This window comes from Theobroma cacao, chromosome 2, assembly GCF_053813885.1.
Source record: "Theobroma cacao isolate CCN51 chromosome 2, ASM5381388v1, whole genome shotgun sequence".
NCBI classification, from domain to species: Eukaryota; Viridiplantae; Streptophyta; class Magnoliopsida; order Malvales; family Malvaceae; genus Theobroma; species Theobroma cacao.
In genome coordinates this window covers 324515-345156 of record NC_142640.1, presented here as the reverse complement: position 1 = coordinate 345156, position 20642 = coordinate 324515, and the positions used below count along the sequence as shown (strand labels likewise).

Here is a 20642-nt window from a genome sequence, read left to right as displayed (position 1 = left end):
TTGCTTCTTTTGTCATCTTGCCTCCAGTTTGAGAGCTTGCTATTATTTGCGGAGCAGACAATGAAATTTTCATCTGCATAATGAGGTTCATATCAGCTGACCTAACCAGGTCATGGAATTTGGAGAAAAGTTTCTTTCATGTCGCAGTAAGCTTCTGCCGCATTTACTCTCTCCAACAACCGAGCTGTGCCATTTTTTGTTTCATAACTGTAAAATTCATTCTCCTGAATGTGATGATCACTCTAGCTAGTTTATACTTTGGCATTATTAATGTAGCATGGATCGTGGATATATTTATATATATATATATAACACATGATTTAGTGAATTTTGCTGCAGCGGCAGAATGAAAACTTGTGCAAAAAATGCCCCATGTATTACCAGTTTTCTGAGCAAAAGATACTTTCTCCAAGTATGTGCTGCTGCAGGTTGATTTGAAATTGCCAGATGTTTATAGATACCCTTTTCAGATAAACCCCTTTTCCTAGGTTTGGTTACAAATTGCTTTTCTTTTGTGTGTGTGTGTGTGGGTTATAATATAAATAAATATATATATATATATATATTCATTTGCCAATCGTAGGTCAGGTTGGATTGACCCCATCTCTTGTATGTAATAAATATTTCAATTGCATCTTGTGGGGTAGCTTCTTTCTTGAGTTATGCCTCGGAATCAGTCTGGTTTAGTATTATATTGGTAGTATGTTGTTGTGCATGACTGACCATCCATGCTTTCACTGTGACAATATGGTATTGCAGCACAACCATGGACTAAAAAGAAGTGAAGTGACTCGAGCGCAGGTAGGCTTGTAAAGCAAGAAAAACATACTGTTATGGAATCGATAACTTGTGGGATTAAACTAATCAGATTCAAATTCTGGATTGGTTGTTTAATGCAATGTTAACTATATAGAACAAGCTGACCGTCAATTATGGGTATTTGTCTCCCATAATAAATTAATTACAGATTCAGCATTCTTAAGTAATTCACTTGGAGATGGTAGCTGCCCCCCTGCACATGGATGCCTGCGGCCATTTCTTTTCTCTTTTTCTCTCGTGATGTTATCATCTGTAATGAAATGGAATCTTTACTAGCTTTGTGTTGGAACCAATTCAGCAAAACAGAACAACTCCATGATCTGATTTCTTTTTAATAGTAAACATTATGAGTTGTTTAGATCATCTATTCCATTAAAACAAGCTCCCTTGTCTATCATCAAAGTTCAGCAAAATCAAGGGGAGGCAACGAGAAACTCCATTGTTTTCCGGTTTTGGGTTTAAACTAAAGATTTCATTCCTCATTCCTCCATAAACGTATACATGATATGTAGTCTTTGTTTGATAAAAAATAAAATGATAATCACAATGGAAAGCAGGGAAGAAAACTAAGAAGTAATGGTAGAGGGACTATGTTGAGAAGCAGCAGGCAGCGTGTGGGTTGAGCAAGGTCTTCTAGATCTTGGATTGGCCACAAACCTTGAAGAGAATGCATAGAACTGATAGTAGTCTTCATCATCTACTGAGCTCCCGCACCCGCTTCTATCAAAGTTGAGAGAATAGCTCAATGGATCATACCGGCACTGGAATGAACTTTGCCTACTTGCTCCTGCGGAGCGCACCATCTCCTTGCTCTGTTTCTTCACCTTCCTCATGAACCTTGCTAGACACCTACAGTTGCAACAACTTCTTGTCGTCCCATTTTTGCCCAATGAGGACGTTCGACCCGTCGTGGCCCTTGTGGTCGCGGTGCTCCCGGCTGCACCTGTATCGCCGCCGCTTTTGGTGGTGGTGCAGGTGTTTTTTGGCCACCAAAGAAGCCACATTTGTGCCATCGTTTTTCTCTTCCTCGACTTCTCCGTCTAGCTAGGACAAGGAGGGGTATTAAGTGGATTTGTGACAGTGGTGAAACTGAAACGAACAAGACTAGGTGAGGGTGAGACCGTGAGGGGGATCAGCCAGATTTGGGTGATGAGGTTTCCTGGAACATATATAGAGAGAAGCGAGGAAGTGCAATCACGCTCCTAGGGAGAGAGTGAAAGTGGACCTTGGTGTGGTTTCTGTTATTCAAAGACCTATTTTTTAACGTAGATTTTCATGCAAAGCCAAATATTTCATCACCCACGTGACCGCAACGAGTTAAAAGAGCGTTACAAGAGAAGATGGTTAACTTTTTGAGTTGAAGCTTAGCTAGCTTTACTTTACTTATATTTCAACTCGAAAGAAAGTGCTCAATGCCTGTACGAGTAGCATGTCTCTTCACATATCGTCTCGATCGGTTTGTCCTTGAAATTTTCTATCTGGGAACTCAGATATAGTAAGGAATCAGTTCATGAACTGTTGCGTACTGTTGTCAATCATGTATATTACTTACCCACTTCCATGTAAAAATTATGTAACCAACATTCCTGGTACTAAATGTGTCGATATCGTTTTCTACCACACCGTATGGATGAATTTGTAATAAATAACGTATATTTGGTGTATATTTTTGTATTTTCTTTCGTATTACCACTGTCTTGTAGTGCCTAAAACGTCAAAGAGCACATGGGGGGCATTTCAATTCAGGGTTATAAGAGTCTATTGCTTTTCAAATGTCGACTTTTTATGTAGGAGTAGGAATGTTTATATGCAAGCAATTCACTCCGCAAAGATGAAACGATTCTGGGTTTCACTCAGTCTAGACCGCATAAAGTAAAAGTTTGATACAATTCCCTCCTTTTTACAGTGAATTGCTATCTTTCTTAGCCCAGCTTCGAAGGAAATCTCTTTGAATCCCAAATCCTTCCTGGACATGCATGTTCATGAAGGATTTCCATGTCAAAATCCTTGGCTTGGACGACTACAGCTTAATTAGTTACCTGGCCAGCCTAGGTGAGGTAGTTTAAACAAGATTCAAGGTAAAGAAGTGGAGTGAGCCTGGAATTTCAGTGTGAGAGCAGGGACATGATCGGCAAGGAGTGGAAAGAATGATTGAAGGTAGTGGCCATGGTGGTAAAAACATGCTGAGGCAGTACAGAAATACTATTATTAAAACGTCAGACCTCAGGAATCATAATTTGACTCAAAATCATATGAGATGACTTGAAATTGACAGTCCATATATTATATTTTTTCATGTGGACCTACTTCATACTATCTCTCTCCCTCTTTCCTCTTTTTCTATAAATTACAGGTGATCTGTTTAATTATTTATGCTTCTGTGAAGGAAAGGCTAATTGAATTTATAGAATACAGGTACTTATAATGGGTGGATAATTGGATCCAGATAACCCATTTTTGTGGAGTAGGTAGGTGTCTGGTCAGGCGGCAAGTGGGAGGAGGACAGGCACAAAGGCGGAAGTCAAAACTCAAAGGAGTTGAAAACTTGGACAGGTTGATTGATTGAGTTGCCTGTGACTGCAAGGGACGAGGGGGTCCTACTGCCTGAGAGAGGGATCACATTTTCACATGGTAGCTTAGACTTGCAGGGCCAGAGAAATACTGAGAATTTTTGTACTAATATAGAGAAAAAGGAAAAAGAGGGAAAGAAAGGAAACCACATGCTGTGCTGCTGCTTGCCTGAGAAACTGATTAAATATCGCGTGGCTTATTTGTCAGGCCTGTGTGAACAGAGACATTCACTGCGGGACATCCAAGATGTATAACGAAGATCTCTCCGGCCCCTCTCTGACAAACACAAAACTTACTGAGATTAAAGCATGGAATGCAGATGCAGTGCTCTCTCAAACCCCATAATGAAATTATATGGCTACAATATCAGTCAACTTGAAAATTTTCTTAGCTTTTTGGTAACATCGATCATACACCAATATTTTCATTTAGTCTGTTTATTCATCTTGAACTTGCAAATTTCTTGCTTTCACAAGTTCCAAACCATGCATGTATGCCATCACACACACACACACAAATGCACCTGAAGCAATAGAAAAATCTAGTTACTATAGCTTGAAAACAGTTGGTATCCAACTATGTATTCATATATGTCCAAGTTAGTGGATATTAACCATGCATGCATCTATGTTTTCTTTCTAAGTATGTCATCATACAATTTTTCTTTTTTCAAGAAAATTTCTTGAATACTCAACTCTTTTAGTTTTCTTTTCAACTATACTCTTAACATAGACATCCTCCGAGCTAGGGTATATATATGTATCTAAACAATTCAACCATTGATGAAAGCCTTGCTTGCATAGTGGGTTTTGGTTCAACTTTAACGGGTCAAAGTGAGAACAAGAGCTTAGGTTTTAAAAAATTTTGCCTTGGATGCTGCAGCTACTCCAGATTCTATCTGTAGATTTGGCTGCATGAATATATATATATATATATATATATATATATATATAGCTGCTGGGTGCTGTCCTGACAAATATATATATATATAAATATATATATATATATATATATATTGGTATATATGTAAATGATAAAACAAATCAGTAAACTATGTCCCATTATGCGAAACTTTTTTATATTTTCATTGTATTAAAAGAAACACTTATCATTTGATTTGTATCCATTTAAACTCTTAAATAGCCATTAATTTTTCATTAAAGTTAAGATTTACATGAGTAAAAATAAAAAAAGAAAGATTTTTACGGATACAATGAAAGAATATGAATTTTTTCGCATAAAATGAGATAATTAAGAGACTTTTTTTTCAATATTTAAACCATATTTATTTGAATATATATTTTTTTGTCTGAGTGTCTCTCATGTGCATAGAACATGGCCTTTGCAACCCCATTTTCCCCTTTGTTTAATTTGGGTTTAAAAAAGAATAATTTCCATTGACGCTGTTAAATCTTGTTGTGTCAGTGTCCACGCGGTTTCAAAGGATTGATCATCTTAGCTGCTTCTCTTTCCCACAAAGCAATACCTCACTCACCTATAAAACAAAGCTAAAAGAATCCATCCAGCTCGGGGCGGCTTCTTCTATCTTCCTTGGATTTACATTGTTGCTCTTCCTTTTGGCTAATTCCACATTTTCGATTTCTTTTTCCCTTGAGTTTTGTGTTCTTTACACACAAAAGAGATAACTTTACTAACATTTGAACAGTCAATGTCTTGAATTTCTTCAATTCTAAACCGACCATGTCAATATCTATATATATAAACAATATAATTTAATTTATAAAAATATTATTAAAAAATAAAACGAGTGCGGTTAAAAAGAATGTTAACGGTATTATAAAAAAAATTACAGCCGAATGTCAAATTTGTTGTAGTGGTGTACACAATCTGTGGGTGTTGTCACTTGTTTTTAGACAATTAGGTTAATCATGTTTTATTAATTAATTAATGCGTCCCAAAACATGGATCAATCTATTAATTAAAAAGTGGGGCATCATATGTGTAGGTCAACATTTTGACTAGGGAGTCATGTGATTCATGTAGTCCCCAACTTATAAATATTATAAAATTATTTTTTTTTATTAAATTACTCAAAGGAAATCAAGGCTAATTAAACACCAAGAACATGCTTCACTTAGGTCAGAAAATTAGTTTAATACTAACCTTAATGGAAGAAAAAAATAATAAAAAATTTAGAACTACAAATTGGATATATGGTGACATTAAGTTATTGGATTTGCCTGTCATACACTCTTTGTCACCGTTATATACCTTAGCACTATGTTTTGAAAATTTCACGAGTATAATTTATAAATCGGTTCAAAATAAAGTATTCGTTGATTGACCGATTAATCGAATTAGATCGATTAATTTGGTTAGTAATTGAATTAACCAAAATATTTGAACTCGAACCCAATTTTATTGATTTTGTTCTTTCTATGCTATATACTTTCTTATTATCTTAAACCAATTAATTCGATTAAAAGAGAACAAAATTTTAAAATTAAAAATAACTGAATTAATCGATATAACCGCACTCGTTTCGAAATTAATCGAATCATTTTACCGATTTTATTGGATTAATTCTCAAACAAAGTCCAAGGTCCAATTTGTCCCACAAAAAAGACTAATGCAATGGAATTGATGGGCCTAGGCTCGAGAATATTTAAAAAGTTTGGGCCATTTCTCCTGTTTTCTTCACCTTTGGGCTGAAAATATTGGGATGGCCCACTACCACTAGAAATCGCAGGGACACGCGAGTATCGAAAATGCCAAAGATTGCGAGTACGGCATTCTCGTCTTATGCTTGCCCTAACTAAACTTCTTGTCTACTCGCTCTTAAACCTCTCTCTCTTTGCCTGCTTACTGATCAAATCCTCCTTCAACTCAGGTAAACTACTTCACTCTTTAATTTCCTTCTGGGTTTTTCTTCTCCCCCCTATTCTTTAAAAGAAAATAGAAATATTTTTGCTCGTAGTTAGCTTCCAATAGCAACAATTTTCCATGGTTTATACCACTGGTAGCCGTTGGCTTTGTTTTTCATTGATAGCAGTGTACTTTATATTTTGGGTTGAGTTAATATGCATGGTATCAGCTGTTTTGATTTCCTTCTTTGGTTTTTCTTATTTCTTCAATCATTTGATTGAAATATGCTCACTGATATGTTTGCAAATAACCCAATTACTGATATGTTTGTCAAAGTTTCAATCTTTCATTTTTCTTTTCAGACAAGTTGCGGAATTTGCAATTTTTTTCCCTCACTTGGGTTGAATTTGAAAGCACTTTATTTTGATGTGGGAACTTTACTTTCAGTTGATATCTTGAACACGTGTGGATTGTTTCCCTCTTACGATTTGGTTTTAGAGAGGATTAAGGAATGGTTCCCACGGGGATTGATCTTGAGCTCCCGTCTGGAGAGTATCATAAGGAAGACAACAGACCCAATGTGAACATTAACATGATGGAGGGTGGTGATGGAAGGCATGACAGAGGCAGAGTCAGCGGGAATGATGAGGGAAATGGTGGGCGAAATGTTGGTGTAGCGGTAGTAGATGCAGGACCCAGAGCATACACTGGACGTGAAATAAACTTGAATTCTGTGAAGAATTTTGAGCCTCATGATGGAATGGAATTTGAATCAAAGGAGGAAGCTTTTTCATTCTACAAAGAATACGCCAAGTTTGTCGGCTTTACCACTATAATAAAAGCTAGCCGTCGATCAAGAATTTCTGGGAAGTTTATTGATGCAAAGTTTGTATGCACTAGATATGGAAATGAGCGAGAGTCTGGTGGAGTGGAGACTCCAGAACCTGTTCCATGTGCGGATATTGCAACAACCATTCCTGTCAAGAAGAAAAGAGGTAGAGTTAACCGATCATGGTCAAAAACAGACTGCAAAGCCGGCATGCATGTGAAGAGAAGGCAAGATGGAAGGTGGATTGTTCGTAGTTTCATCAAGGAGCATAACCATGATATATTTCCAGACCAGGCATATTTCTCCGGAGGTCATAGAAATTTAGGTCTAGGTAATAGTAATGTCCATACATTGCATGGAAGAACCAAAAAAATGTATGTTTCCATGTCCAGACAATTTGGTGCGCACAAGAAACTTGAGAGTCATAAGGGTGGTGACACAAATCGATTACGTAGCTCTCAGCTCTTAGGTTTAGAGGAGGGAGATGTTAAAGCTTTGCTTGATCATTTTCTCTATATGCAAGATGAAAATCCTAACTTCTTTTATTCTATAGATCTCAATGAAGAGCAGCGCTTGAGAAACTTGTTTTGGGTTGATGCCAAAGGAAGGCTTGATTATGGCTATTTTTATGATGTGGTTTTTTTTGACACGACTTATATCACGAATGAATATAAGTTACCATTTGTTCCCTTTATTGGTGTGAATCATCACTTTCAGTTTCTGTTACTTGGGTGTGCGTTAGTTGCTGATGAGACTAAATTAACTTATGCCTGGCTTATGCGGGCATGGCTTAGAGCAATGGGTAGACGAGCTCCAAAAGTAATACTAACTGATCATGACAAAGCATTGAAAGAAGCTATAGCAGAGGTCTTTCCTGATTCCCGTCATTGTTTTTGCTTGTGGCATATAGTGAGCAAGATACCGGAGAAGCTTAGTTATGTGATGGGGCAACATGAAAATTTCATGACCAAATTTGATGAATGTGTCTTTAAATCTTATACCGATGAACAGTTTGAAAAGAAATGGTGGGAATTGGTTGATGGATTCAATTTAAAAAATGACATCTGGTTTCAATCATTATATGAAGATCGTCAACAATGGGTGCCAGCCTACATGAGAGGCATTTTGCTTGCAGGGATATCTACAATGCAACGTTCAGACAGTGTAAGCTCTCTCTTTGACAAACATCTGCAGAGGAAAACTACTTTAAAAGAGTTTTTAGATCAGTATAAAACAATTCTACGAGAGAAGTCTGAGGAGGAAGCTAAAGCTGATTTTGAAACTTGGCATAAACCACCTCAGTTGAAATCTCCATCACTTTTTGAAAAACAAATGTCTCCTTTGTACACACATGCAATATTTAAAAAATTCCAGGTTGAAGTTTTGGGAGGGATTGCTTGTCATCCAAGAAAAGAAAGTGAACAGGGAGGCACTAAAACTTTTAAGGTTCAAGACTTCGAAAAAAATCAAGATTTTATTGTGGTGTGGAATGAGGCAACCTCAGATATATCTTGTTTATGTCGTGGATTTGAATTTAATGGTTTTCCTTGTAGACATATACTGATTATTCTGCAGTTGTCTGGGGTTCAAAGCATCCCTTCACAACATATATTGAAACGTTGGACAAAGGATGCAAAGAGTAGACAAACCACAGGAGAAGAATCAGATGTTCTTGAAACTAGAATGCAACGTTACAATGATCTTTGTCAACGGGCCTTTAAATTGGGTGATGAAGGGTCTTTATCTCAGGGGAGTTACAATATTGTACTCAATGCTCTGGAAGAAGCATTGAGAAAATGCGAGAGTGTCAATTACTCAATTCGGGGTGTAACAGAACTGATGTCACCACAAACTCAAGGCTCTCATCACTTTGAAGAATTGAACCAAAGTAACAGCACATCCAAGGCAGTAAAAAGGATTAATGCATCCCAAAAAAGACAGGTCAGGGAGTTCTCTGCTGTAATTGTTATTAAATTCTAATTTTTAACCAAACCTTTTTGATTTTCATCATACCTGTTTTGTATCTTTTAGGGATATCCAGAAGGAGAGATCTCAAACTCTGGGATGCCTGACAGCTGGCAACAAATGGTTAGTGGTGGTTGTGTGCCTGTTTTAACATGCTTTTACCATTCCCCAAAGAAATTCTGCCTGTGAAATTTTATTATAAAACAATATCTTAATAGGAATTCCAAAATTGCTTCAGGGACAATCAAATATACGGGTGCCAAGCCTTGAATGTTCTTATGAGTCACAAGAGAGCATTCGTGGGATGGTATGACTTAGTCTTTCAGTGACCATAATGTGGAAAAGAAAACTTGTACCATTTTGACCACGCGAACAGTTTTACTAAAATTCTTGGGTTGTTTTTGTAGGAACAACTGAATTCAAGGACTCCAGCTATTGATAGCTATTTTGGTGCTCAACAACTTGTGCAGGGAATGGTATGAGATTGCCCCCCGCCATGGACAAGCATCCTTATGTGATTATTTGGTTATTGATCAAGGATTTTATATGGTTCTTGTAGACTTCTAATAATCAACATAGGATAAATTCATATCGTTTTACAAGCATGTTGGTGTATGTTATTTGGCACAATTCTTAGAAGGTATGATTTCATTCGTGTTGCAGGGACAAGTGAACTCTATTGCCCCACCACATGATGCTCATTACATTACTCAACAAAGAATGCATGGGATGGTATGGCTTTCTGTTATGTGATTGCTGAGAACTTTGCCTTTTATACGGATAATGATGGTATTGAGGGTTTTTCATGCTTCCAGGGCCATACCACAAGAAGTATGGTTCCCTTGTATTGAGCTCTCCTCAAATTATCATTTGTGTTTGAATAAGCTCGTTAATCTTGTTAAATAATGATGCCTGTTGTGCCCTCACAGGGACAGTTACACTTCAGACCGCAAACTATTCCCATTTGTTATGACATTCAAGATGATATACAAGACATGGTACTGAAGTTGCTGTTTGGAATTTTCTGGCATTTTGTTTCTCTGATTTTTTTACATCAGGATTTTGCTCTTATTTCAGGACCAACGTAATGTAGGAGTAGGTCCCCCTCAGTTGCATGGCATGGCATCAAAACAGCTACATTCCAAACACGTCTCTCGTTAGGTGACATTACAGAACTTGTCTAACAAAGGTGATAGAAGTATTCGACTTACAGAACTTGTCTAACTGAGGTGATTGAAAGTATTCGACTTCGGTAATTGATTATTGTGCTTGTCATCAATGAAATTAGAGTCAACAAGCAATTAACCATCCACAATTTCTTTTATATTTGTTAGTAAATTTTTTCAAGCATTTTATAATTTGGCTGCAAGAGATTTGAATGTAGAGGTTTTGGTTCAAGCTTCAAACTAGTCACAGCCCTAAATCTTCAAATCAAAACGAAACAAAGATTTAATGGGAAAGGTTTATTTTGCAGGTAGGGTTGACTCTGGAGATTCTGTATTTATTTGCAGTGACTGACATTGGCTCCGTTGACATTAAAGATGGACTATCAAAGTATCAATCCATCATCATTCACTACACCCTGCTGACCCTCTTGAAGACGCTAACAAGTTTTCATTTCCCGTTCTTTTACTATCAGCAATGCTGCCATAGCAATTCTGTAAATGGTGTTTAGGCTTTGCTCCGCAGAGTGTGTTTTTTGGCCATGGAATCCCTGAATTCTCTCTACTGAGAGTTTTGCCTTTTGTATAGTATACAGTAATGTATATTTCATATTCTTTTGTTGTATCCACGCACGATTTTTCGGTATCCGAAGATTATAGTAAAATTTTTGCTTTAAACAAGCCATTAATAAATCGGAAAAATAAGACCATGAATGTTAAAGAAAAAAATAAAATGAAAAATAAGAAACAGCAGTAGACATGGAAGAAGATTCTACTACCACTATTTAAGGAGAGAGAGTGTGTGGGAGTGGGACAAAAACAAAAGAAAGAGAGAGATGTTTGGGGCAGCTGCTTCTTCTTCTACTACTGCCGCAACCACCGCCGCTAACGCTGCCCACGCGGCGAACACTCTCAACACCGCTCGCTGCGCCTTCCAAAGGAATACTTTCATTTCTCCCTCTCCTTCTTCTTCTTATCACTCGATTGTCTGCGGTCGCTTTCGTTTTCTCTCGCTACGCTCCAGCAACGCTGTTTCAACCAAAGCCATGGCTGACTCTCAAACCCTCGCTGTTCCAAAACACGACCCTCAGTCCTCTGCCCCTGGTACTGTTCTTGCCTTCCCTTTTCCCAAATGTAATCTTTTTTTAACAAAAAAAGGAGATTGTTTGTGATGGCTTTTCTGCTCACTGTCAGGCAATAAGCAAGCGTTGATATCTTTGTCCGACAAGAAGGACCTGGCCTTTCTTGGCAATGGCCTTCAAGAATTAGGGTAAATAAATGACACCCTTTTTTTCTTTTTGGATATTTTCATATTTTTTATGCATCGTTTGCTATGGACTGTTGTTACTTATTCTTTGTTCTTCTTTTTCAACTGGAGTTGGTAGGGTCTGTGTAATCATTATCAGTGTAAAATGTAAAGAAGCAGTTTTTTTTTTTTTTAAATGTAAAGCAGCAGTTTTGAAGCCAATTTGGTTTGTACTTGCTTCTTTTAAAATTATAGGTACACAATTGTTTCGACTGGAGGAACTGCATCTGCCTTGGAAAATTCTGGTGTCTCTGTAACCAAAGTGGAGCAGCTTACTTGTTTCCCTGAAATGGTAAGCTGGTTCTTATTCTGTGATGTCCTGTCCTGCTTAATTAGTTTTGTTTTTATATAGCATGTCCTCGTCACAGCTTCTAGGACCATTAAAGGGGGAAAACTGAATCAAGCAAAGTGATTATGACATCCTCACTGATAATTTATGAAGCTTTTGACTGTTTTGCTAATAAATTTGTCATAGGAAAATGAGATAAAAAAGATTTGAGCAAGAAGTCAAAGCCATTCATTATCTTCTCTGTTAATGATTGATCACCATACTTTCCTAATGATTTGATGTCATCACTAGTATGCCTTGATTTCAGCTTTAAAGCTGATTAAGTTTGGAGATTAACTGTAGTGTCTTTTACAGCTTGATGGTCGTGTGAAAACGTTACATCCTAACATACATGGTGGTATTCTTGCTAGAAGAGACCAAAAACATCACATGGAAGCTCTTAATGAACATGGAATTGGTAAGTTCTAAACTTGTGGTGAAGCTCTTTTATTTATAAAGACTTCTTTTCCCAGTATTTTATCATCCTTTCGCTTTTTTTTTTTGTCTTTTAGCTAAAATAGTTTTTTTCCAGGTACATTTGATGTGGTGGTTGTGAACTTGTATCCCTTTTATGATAAAGTTACTTCCACCGGAGGAATTGAATTTGATGACGGCATAGAGAATATTGATATTGGTGGCCCTGCCATGATTAGAGCTGCTGCGAAGGTAATTGTTAATGATTTAGTAGTGAAGTTGTACACTTTTGCTATATTTCTCAGCCCCAAGTGTGTATCAACTGGAACTGATTTCATGTAGTTTCATGTTCCAATAAATAGTCTTTATCCATTACCAAGCTGATAAAAAAGCAAATCTGAACAAGTAATTGAACCACATTGGTAGTGAAGGGCAACTCAAGTTGAATAGGTTAAGCATTTGTTATTTTAATTATTTTGTACAGCAAATAACACATTCATTTAAACAGAATCACAAGGATGTCTTGGTTGTTGTTGATTCACAAGACTATCCTGCACTCCTTGAATACCTCAAAGGCAGTCAGGTTGATCAACAGTTCCGGAGAAAGCTTGCTTGGAAGGCTTTTGAGCATGTTGCTTCTTATGATTCTGCAGTTTCAGAGTGGCTCTGGAAACAAACTGTGGGAGGTATTCTCTTACTTAAGTTTAGCTACAAAATATAAATTTGGTCATTCTTTTGGAAATGGTCTCTAATCCTTTGATGATGTTTGGAAGAAAAGAATGAGACTTCTAATGCTTTAAGCTGAGGGCTGACTAACAAAATTTACTATGAAATAATAAGGGAACAATTTAATTGTCTTCTTTGAAAAAGCAATGCGACAAACTCATTAAATTTGTTTTTCTAGTGCTATCTATAATCATTACAATTTAGATTGACAAAATTCTTTATCTGTTGGAAGATAAATTCCCTCCCAACTTGACGGTTCCATTATCCCTCAAAAGTTTACTTCGATATGGTGAAAATCCTCATCAGAATGCTGCATTTTACATTGACAAGAGTCTCTCTGAGGTCAATGCTGGTGGTATTGCAACAGCTATTCAACACCATGGGAAGGTGAGATGGATTATTTATGTGATCTTGTGATTGTTTATGCTTGCGAATAATTTAAAGAATAGATGAAATATTGAATTATCTGGCATGTTTTTCCTTCCTACCTTTTCTTGTCCAAGGAAGTATTTGCTTTTACTATTTTATGCAGCTTTGTTCTGTTGATAAATTCTGTGAAGGAATATAAAGCTTTTCAGTCGCCATACTTCTGCCTTTCCATACTGTGTTGTGACAGCAAAATTTTGGCTTCTATCATACAAAGCCTGCTAGAATTTGTATTGTAGCCTTTTCTAAAAGGTGTCTTTTTTCATTGCTATTCTTTTTTAGGTTTGTAGTTGTGGACTCAAAAGCGTCATCAAATTAGAGTATTATGATTTTTTTTCGTTTTCTTCCATTGTAGGTCTCAGCCTGTGTTATGTTTACTCGTCAGTTTTGTTCCATGGCATATCCTTAATTCTATTTATCTTGGTGCAGGAAATGTCATATAATAACTATTTAGATGCTGATGCAGCATGGAACTGTGTGTCAGAGTTTAGGAACCCTACATGTGTGGTTGTAAAGCACACAAATCCCTGTGGGGTAGCTTCTCGTGATGATATCCTTGAGGCTTACAGGCTGGCTGTGAAAGCTGATCCAGTGAGTGCGTTTGGAGGAATTGTAGCCTTCAACATAGAAGTAGATGAGGTAAGTTAATAAACTTCTTGGAAGCATTATATGGAGTTGTGCTGCCATTATATTCCTATATGTTGGGTGTGGGATTGTTGAATATCATTTTTTTTTTGTATGCTACCCTCAATATCAAGATAAGAGTGATAGACACATTTTGATTGCTTACTTTGTTTGACTTTTAGGCTCTTGCTAAGGAGATCCGAGAGTTCCGAAGCCCAACAGATGGTGAAACTCGGATGTTTTATGAGATTGTTGTGGCTCCCAAGTATACAGAGAAGGGGCTTGAGATCCTCCGTGGAAAATCAAAGACATTGAGGATCCTTGAGGCAAAGAAGAATGAGAAAGGAAAGCTCTCACTTCGACAAGTTGGTGGTGGTTGGTTAGCCCAGGATTCAGATGACTTGACCCCCCAAGATATCCAGTTCAATATAGTATCTGAGAAGAAGCCACAAGATAGTGAGCTTCGTGATGCAGAATTTGCATGGCTATGTGTTAAGCATGTCAAAAGCAATGCTATTGTAGTAGCAAAGGTTTGTATTTTATCTTTTGCTAGGATGTCCTAAATTTTGGTTAAAGCGGTGCTTTGGCACAGATTTTTTTAGATTATAGTTCTCCCCCCTATTGTAAGAAAAGTTGGGACAAAGTAGCCATGGAAAGAAAAGCATAATGTTGTAAGATCTTCTAACCCTTGACATCATTTGTCAGGACAATCGTATGTTGGGTATGGGAAGCGGGCAGCCAAACCGTTTGGAGAGTTTGAGAATAGCTTTGAGGAAAGCAGGAGATGAGGTCAAAGGAGCTGCTTTGGCTAGTGATGCATTCTTCCCATTTGGTAATTATTACCTTTGAAAGCTTTTGCACTTTAATGTTGTTAAAAAAAAAAACATATTTTGCTTATAAGTTAAGCAAGTAAATAGTGGAGAATGTTTGCAAGTAAATTGCCATGCGTGCAAGCATGCAATGGAGGAATGATTCCTCAACATATATTAAACTGAATGTAGACCAAGAATTAGCGAAAAGCCTCAATAACCTGTTTGTTAACAATGATGTGTTCATTTTATAAACAGCTTGGAAAGATGCAGTGGAAGAAGCTTGCGAAAGTGGTATTGGAGTCATTGCTGAGCCTGGTGGGAGCATTAGAGATGGGGATGCCGTGGACTGTTGTAACAAGTATGGAGTTTCATTAGTTTTCACCAATGTGAGGCACTTTAGGCATTGATACTTGCAGTTCTCCATTTTGCCTGGGCTCAACCTGATGCTTCAACCTAGCTTCAATGGGGAAGACTGTAGTTGCGGGAGGATGCATGAATATGCCGCAATGTTGTGCAATTTATATGAGTGTACCTTCACAGCATAAGAAATGTTGTGTTTATATTTAAATTTTTTAAGTTGATCCTGCAGTTTTGTACTGGACCTCTATTGCTGTTCTTTGTTTGCAAAATAATAGAGAATGAGAGCTTAATTTAGATTGTCCAAAGCCCCTGACACTTCGACCTTAATGACTAAATTCAGAGGCCCGTCTTTCTCTCCTTTTTAAATTTCCCGCATTCTTTAAGTTTCTGTTACCACAGATTCATAGTGAACTGGAAAGATACTCAAACCAGCAAATGCTTAATCAGGTTTCTTTATTAATCCTATTGAACTGAAAGGAAAGCCCGTTGGGCAAAAATTTTGGAGACTTTCAAGTTCAATCTGCTTCAGCCATGAGTCTATCCAGTGCATTCTTCATTGACCTAGTTCAGTGTTAATAAAGAAATTCTTGGCTGGACATCCGGCAATCATTTTTCTTTGAGAATATACAATGAAGGAATGCAGCCATATAAATATAACAGCATGATCGAAGAGCAATCAAATTAAACTAGCCTTTCACAAAGTTTCACCAGATCATTTGATAAAAAGCTTGGCACTTTTGTCAGTGGCAATAATACAGACTACATCACATATTCACAACAGCATATTCTTGGTCCCAATTCTTCCATTTTAAGTTTACTTTCAATTAATAATCTGACTACCATCTGAAGATTAGTACCATCTATGAATATTTCAAACACATAGAATTTAGCCTTGTGTCATTGGATTAAGTACACAAGGCATATCATAGAAGGGAGTATTAAATCCTGCTACTAGACAGATTCAATGTTTAAATATTCATCATTGGTTCAGGAACAAGCCTTATAACTGAAGTATGTTCTGGCAATTGATTCTTCAATAATGCTTTCTTCTAAATTCTTACAAAGGGAAAGAAAGAGAACATTGGGTCACAAGGGGAGCAAAGAAACAACAGGGAGAAGTCACCAGATGAAATAGAATTCAATATCATGTTAATATGATCCCAGGGTTACCATCTTCCCCCTGGATTATCGGAGCATTTGTCCCTGTCAACAGAGGATTATAAATCTAAGCCAAACCATCCACAACTTAGGAGAATGCTCCAGTGTTTTTCACTGCATCATCCCAGGCCCAGAAGTTGTAGCAGATGATTAACAGTTGAAGTGAATTTTACTGGATAGCTGATGCATAACTAAAAGAATTGGGACAAAAAAGCAAGAAACTTGTATTACAATTGAAGATGGAAAACCATCAAGTAAGCATTTTGAAAGGAATTAAGCAACATAATCAACCATCATATGAATTATTCTTCAAGAAATAAAGTAAACAACATGTTAAAAAGATGGAATGATTTTCCACATATCGTGGCCATTTGTTGAGAAAAAAAAAATTCCAACTTGATAAGCTCAAAAGATCAACAGAGTAAGAGAATGAAATTTCGGTACTTCACTCTTTAGCTGTTAAGGATTTGCAAAGTTGTAGTTTCCTAAGAACCAACAAGTACATCCATAAAAATCCCAAGGTGAAAACCAAAAATACCTGTTGCTATCCCTCTCGTCTAATGTTCATTCTAAAACAACTTTAGCACCAAGAGCTTTCATCTTCTCAATTAATTGTTCACCTTCTTCCTTTGAGACTCCCTTTTTCAAGACAGCGGGCGTCTTCTCAACCAAGTCCTTAGCTTCCTTGAGACCCAAATCAGTAAAACTCCTAACCTCCTTTATTATTTTAATCTTTGAAGCAGCTTCATATGACTCTAATTTCAATTCAAAAACAGTCTTCTCTGCTTTTTTCTCTTCCTTAGCGGCGGCCCCGCCACCTGCCGCCTTCTTTGCCATTCCAGCCAAGCCAGCAGCAGCACCAGCCTTCATAACTCCCACAGTTGGCGGCTCAGTCATTCCACGCTTCTTCATTATAATAGACCCCAACTCGGCAATTTCAGACAAAGTAAGGCCAGAGATTTCATCAACGAGTCTCCAAACACGCTCCGTCGGAGGACTACGGTGTTCGGTGGGATCGAAATTAGAAGGGTCATAGTCTGCTGGGAGTCTCCTCTGATCAATCTCAACTTCTTCTTCCTCGTCTTCCTGTTCTTGCTTTGCAGGTTGACTAAAATTTCGAGATAATCTGTTTGAGCTGAAAGCATTGAGAGTTACAATCTGAGACTCAAAGGGTTTTCTGCAAAAAAATCCACTATGTAAATGATGCCTTAATCTTAAAACCAAGCTCATTTCCTTCGACTGGATCAAATGAGCTGCAAATGAAATGATGCAAGAATACAAACCCTGAAGCCTTTTCTTTGAGATACAGGAATAAAACCCTACAGAGACGGGGGAGAAGAGAGATGGTTTTTACTGCTCTTTTGGACCTTTTTTTTTTCTTTTTCCTTTGATTGGGCCGACTAGCTTGAAAAAAGAAAAATCAGCCAACCCACGAAGATATTGGGTCTTAGTTTTTAGTGGAGCCCAATGAGTTTGCGTTAGTTTATTGCTTATGGGAAGTAGTAATGGGAAGGGTAGAAGCAGTTGGTGGAGAATGGAGAAAGAAATGGAAAAGGGAAAGGTAGTAGTGGAGAAGGTGAGAGGAAAGTCAACAGTGACAAGAAGCTTCTCAAAGTATCCCCTAAAGTTCATTATCCCAAGAAAGGTTCTTTCTTCTCCCTGACCTTAGATGATGTATGTGGTTGTTTATTCCTATGTGTATCGCTCATCTCCCAACTCTGAACTGAAGCTGATGATTCCTCAGGTGGGTCCTTCCGAAACCGATGCTGTCTGGATTTACAGCGTCACTTATGGCGGTGGCATTGTCTCCGTATGCTCACTTAAGTCAATCATCAATCTTCGTATCATATCTTTCTTCCTTTCTTTCTCTTTTTTTGGTTGTGAATATGTGCTTCACTCTCTCTTAGGGAGATTCTATTTCAGTTGAATTTACAATTGGAGATGGCTGCACTGCTGTCCTTACTACCCAAGCCTCTACAAAGGTTTGATCTTGATTTTCTACTCTTTGGATTCACTACAAAATTGGATTATGACTGAATTGATTTCTTAACATGGTATCACCTTTTTTTTTTTTTTTTGAAAATAACATGGTATCACTTTTGTTCTGGTATAGGTCTACAAGTCTTTGGGCTCTAAGTGTTCTGAGCAAGTCTTAGAGGTAACTATCCTTCCTTAGTGCTTACCCAAGATGCATAATCACAAATTTATTTTAAAATCATAGTTGTGGGAGACATTTGATAAAAAGATTCTACATTTTGACCATGTTCAGATGAATGCTTGTAGTGACAATGGCTAATTTTTGTTTTGCTATGCAGTAGGCAAGAATTGGGAGTGGTGCTCTGTTTGCAGTCATTCCAGATCCGGTCACATGTTTTTCCACTGCAAGATATTCTCAGAAACAGGTCTTTAGAGTGGCTTCCGACTCAAGTTTGGTCATTGTCGATTGGTTTACCAGTGGTCGTCATGAAAGTGGGGAAAAATGGGATTTTGAACTTTATAGGAGCGCCAACCATATATTCTCTGAAGGCAATCAACCTGTATTTCTTGACACCGTAATATTCTCATTACTACTGCAAGTCATAATGCCAATCTATTAATGGCCTCTAATACTTATGCATTTAAGAAATAGCTTCATTAATAAATTATGTTTTTGTCTATGACCTTCTCTTAATGTGTTCCCCTTCATCAATGTTTTCCTCTAACAAGTTATCTTACTGATTTTGTAGAAATCAAGTTTTTGACGCGAGTTCCTTGAACTTTGTCTTGGTTTGCCTCATACTTTTCGGTTTTTTTCTTTTTAATCATAGGTATTGCTAGAAAAATCTAGCCCTGCCAATATAGCAGAACGCATGCACGGCTACCAAGTCATTGCAATGGTCATAATCTATGGGTAGATACTTTAATGTTTGCTGACATTATTTTATAAAATTCATTTATGCTGAAAGGAGTTTTGTGACATAAGGTGCATATTTGTAGCCCAAAGCTGAAGCTTGTTCAAGATCAAGTTCAAGAAAATGTGAAGAGGATGATGTCTCAGCAATTACACATTCCTTCCACTAGCTTGGGGCACCATGCTAAAACAAACTCAGATAATTGTTTGACCAGGCCAGCTTTTATTGCTTCTTGCAGTGTCTTTGGTCCAAAGGTACTTTCATTAGATCTAGATGCTACAGTGCAATTGCTGTTATTGTATTGAAGTCATGCTTACTTGTTATAAACCCCCCTAACCCTCAAAGCCGTAAATAATGCTGTTGTGTGCACAAACAAGATCGCAAGCAGAAGTGATGCTGCTCTGTAAGCAGGTAGAGAGAGATTTGACTTCGATGTCAGTGCAGTACAATAGCGAACTAGAGGGGTGGGTTGGAAAAGAGAAGAGAGAAATGCTATATTTTTTTGCTCATATTTTCATCTTCTCAATTTTTGTTGATGTATGTGAAAATTCTATCTTAAGTTGTTTCCAATTTCAAGGCACCTGCTCCCCTTCATATAAATAGATTAGCTTGATAGTGAAGAATAAGGAAATTTTTGTGCCATCGGTTTCAGGGAATTGGTGTAGTCGTTCGAATAGCTTCTACAACAACGGAGTCAGTATATAGGTTCCTGCAGCATCAATTGGCTGGGATGGAGCCCCTGGTCGGTGTACCACCCTATCATTGAACAAGCACCGCGATACCTTTCCACATTACTCTTTTGCCCCATTGAAATAATTGTAAGCATACTGATAACTTATCCTATGTCATTCTTTATGCGAGTATGTATGTTTCGGGTATTCTGCACAATGATTAAAGGTAGCATGCATTCCTCAATAGTGTGTATGTAGCAGTTCCCTTGAGTGGTTCGTTTTTCCCTCTTATCATGCAGGAAGCAATTCCCATCGGAGAAGCATTAATATTTGTCTGACTCCGATCTTTCTCTCTTGTTTTGAAGGACCCTTTGTCATGGATCTATGATTATGACTAAAGGGTTGGATCAGGACTCTGCAAATTCTTTGGCTCAAACCAATGATTGAAGAGAACCAATACCACTGGGATGTTCGCCAATGTACTGCGAGTGCTGGCCAAAAGAAAACAAAAAATTTACCGTTTTGAAGGAAATTGACCAATTTAATTACTGACTCCAGTTGTAATTTATTTTGCAAATTTAATAATGTTTTTTGATGTTTTGCTACTTAACTTGTTACAAAATGAACGATACAATTCAAATGTTAGTTTTGCTAACTACACGCTGCAGCCCTGCTTAATCTGAGCTTGAACACAATTCAGACCTTCTAGGCTGATGGCTATGGTGGACGAAATTAGCCGAAGTCAGTCCGAGG

At 37.5% G+C, this 20642-nt stretch overlaps 4 protein-coding genes across 12 annotated transcripts; 3 read left to right on the top strand and 1 right to left on the bottom strand.

Annotated features, from left to right (window-relative positions):
• The first annotated feature begins 6137 nt into the window (after positions 1–6137).
• On the top strand, positions 6138–10819 carry LOC18607030 (protein FAR-RED IMPAIRED RESPONSE 1-like). 6 transcript variants are annotated; one of them, XR_001926727.2, is made up of 9 exons: positions 6138–6241; positions 6579–8986; positions 9077–9133; positions 9249–9317; positions 9418–9486; positions 9674–9742; positions 9940–10008; positions 10088–10239; positions 10485–10819. XR_001926727.2 is itself a non-coding variant. In XM_018115905.2 (9 exons), the coding sequence occupies exons 2-8, from the start codon at positions 6728–6730 to the stop codon at positions 10169–10171; spliced, it is 2676 nt and encodes an 891-aa protein (XP_017971394.2). In that variant the 5' UTR covers positions 6138–6241; positions 6579–6727; the 3' UTR covers positions 10172–10199; positions 10485–10819. The 6 variants fall into 6 exon arrangements, 1 of the variants encoding a protein (XP_017971394.2); XR_001926729.2 differs by having other exon boundaries at positions 10088–10262; XM_018115905.2 differs by having other exon boundaries at positions 10088–10199.
• A 99-nt stretch (positions 10820–10918) lies between these two features.
• Positions 10919–15463, top strand: LOC18607029 (AICARFT/IMPCHase bienzyme family protein). Its single transcript, XM_007040980.3, has 11 exons — positions 10919–11277; positions 11368–11443; positions 11675–11771; positions 12123–12225; positions 12340–12473; positions 12730–12907; positions 13180–13334; positions 13803–14012; positions 14180–14527; positions 14703–14829; positions 15065–15463. Exons 1-11 carry the CDS (start codon positions 11010–11012, stop codon positions 15214–15216), a joined length of 1848 nt encoding a protein of 615 aa, XP_007041042.3. The 5' UTR covers positions 10919–11009; the 3' UTR covers positions 15217–15463.
• Positions 15464–16527: 1064 nt separating this feature from the next.
• LOC18607028 (ribosomal protein L7/L12 domain-containing protein) lies at positions 16528–17557 on the bottom strand. Its single transcript, XM_007040978.3, has one exon. The coding sequence runs from the start codon at positions 17555–17557 to the stop codon at positions 16892–16894; it is 666 nt and encodes a 221-aa protein (XP_007041040.1). The 3' UTR covers positions 16528–16891.
• Positions 17558–17819: 262 nt separating this feature from the next.
• Positions 17820–20544, top strand: URED (urease accessory protein D). Of its 4 annotated transcripts, none has more exons than XM_007040976.3 (9): positions 17820–17972; positions 18072–18137; positions 18235–18309; positions 18441–18485; positions 18646–18879; positions 19135–19217; positions 19304–19472; positions 19871–20036; positions 20189–20544. In XM_007040976.3, exons 1-8 carry the CDS (start codon positions 17820–17822, stop codon positions 19982–19984), a joined length of 939 nt encoding a protein of 312 aa, XP_007041038.3. In that variant the 3' UTR covers positions 19985–20036; positions 20189–20544. The 4 variants fall into 4 exon arrangements, with proteins under 4 accessions (XP_007041038.3, XP_017971088.2, XP_017971087.2 ...); XM_018115599.2 differs by lacking the exon at positions 18072–18137 and adding an exon at positions 18057–18071; XM_018115598.2 differs by having other exon boundaries at positions 18057–18137; positions 20255–20544.
• The last annotated feature ends 98 nt before the right edge of the window (positions 20545–20642 follow it).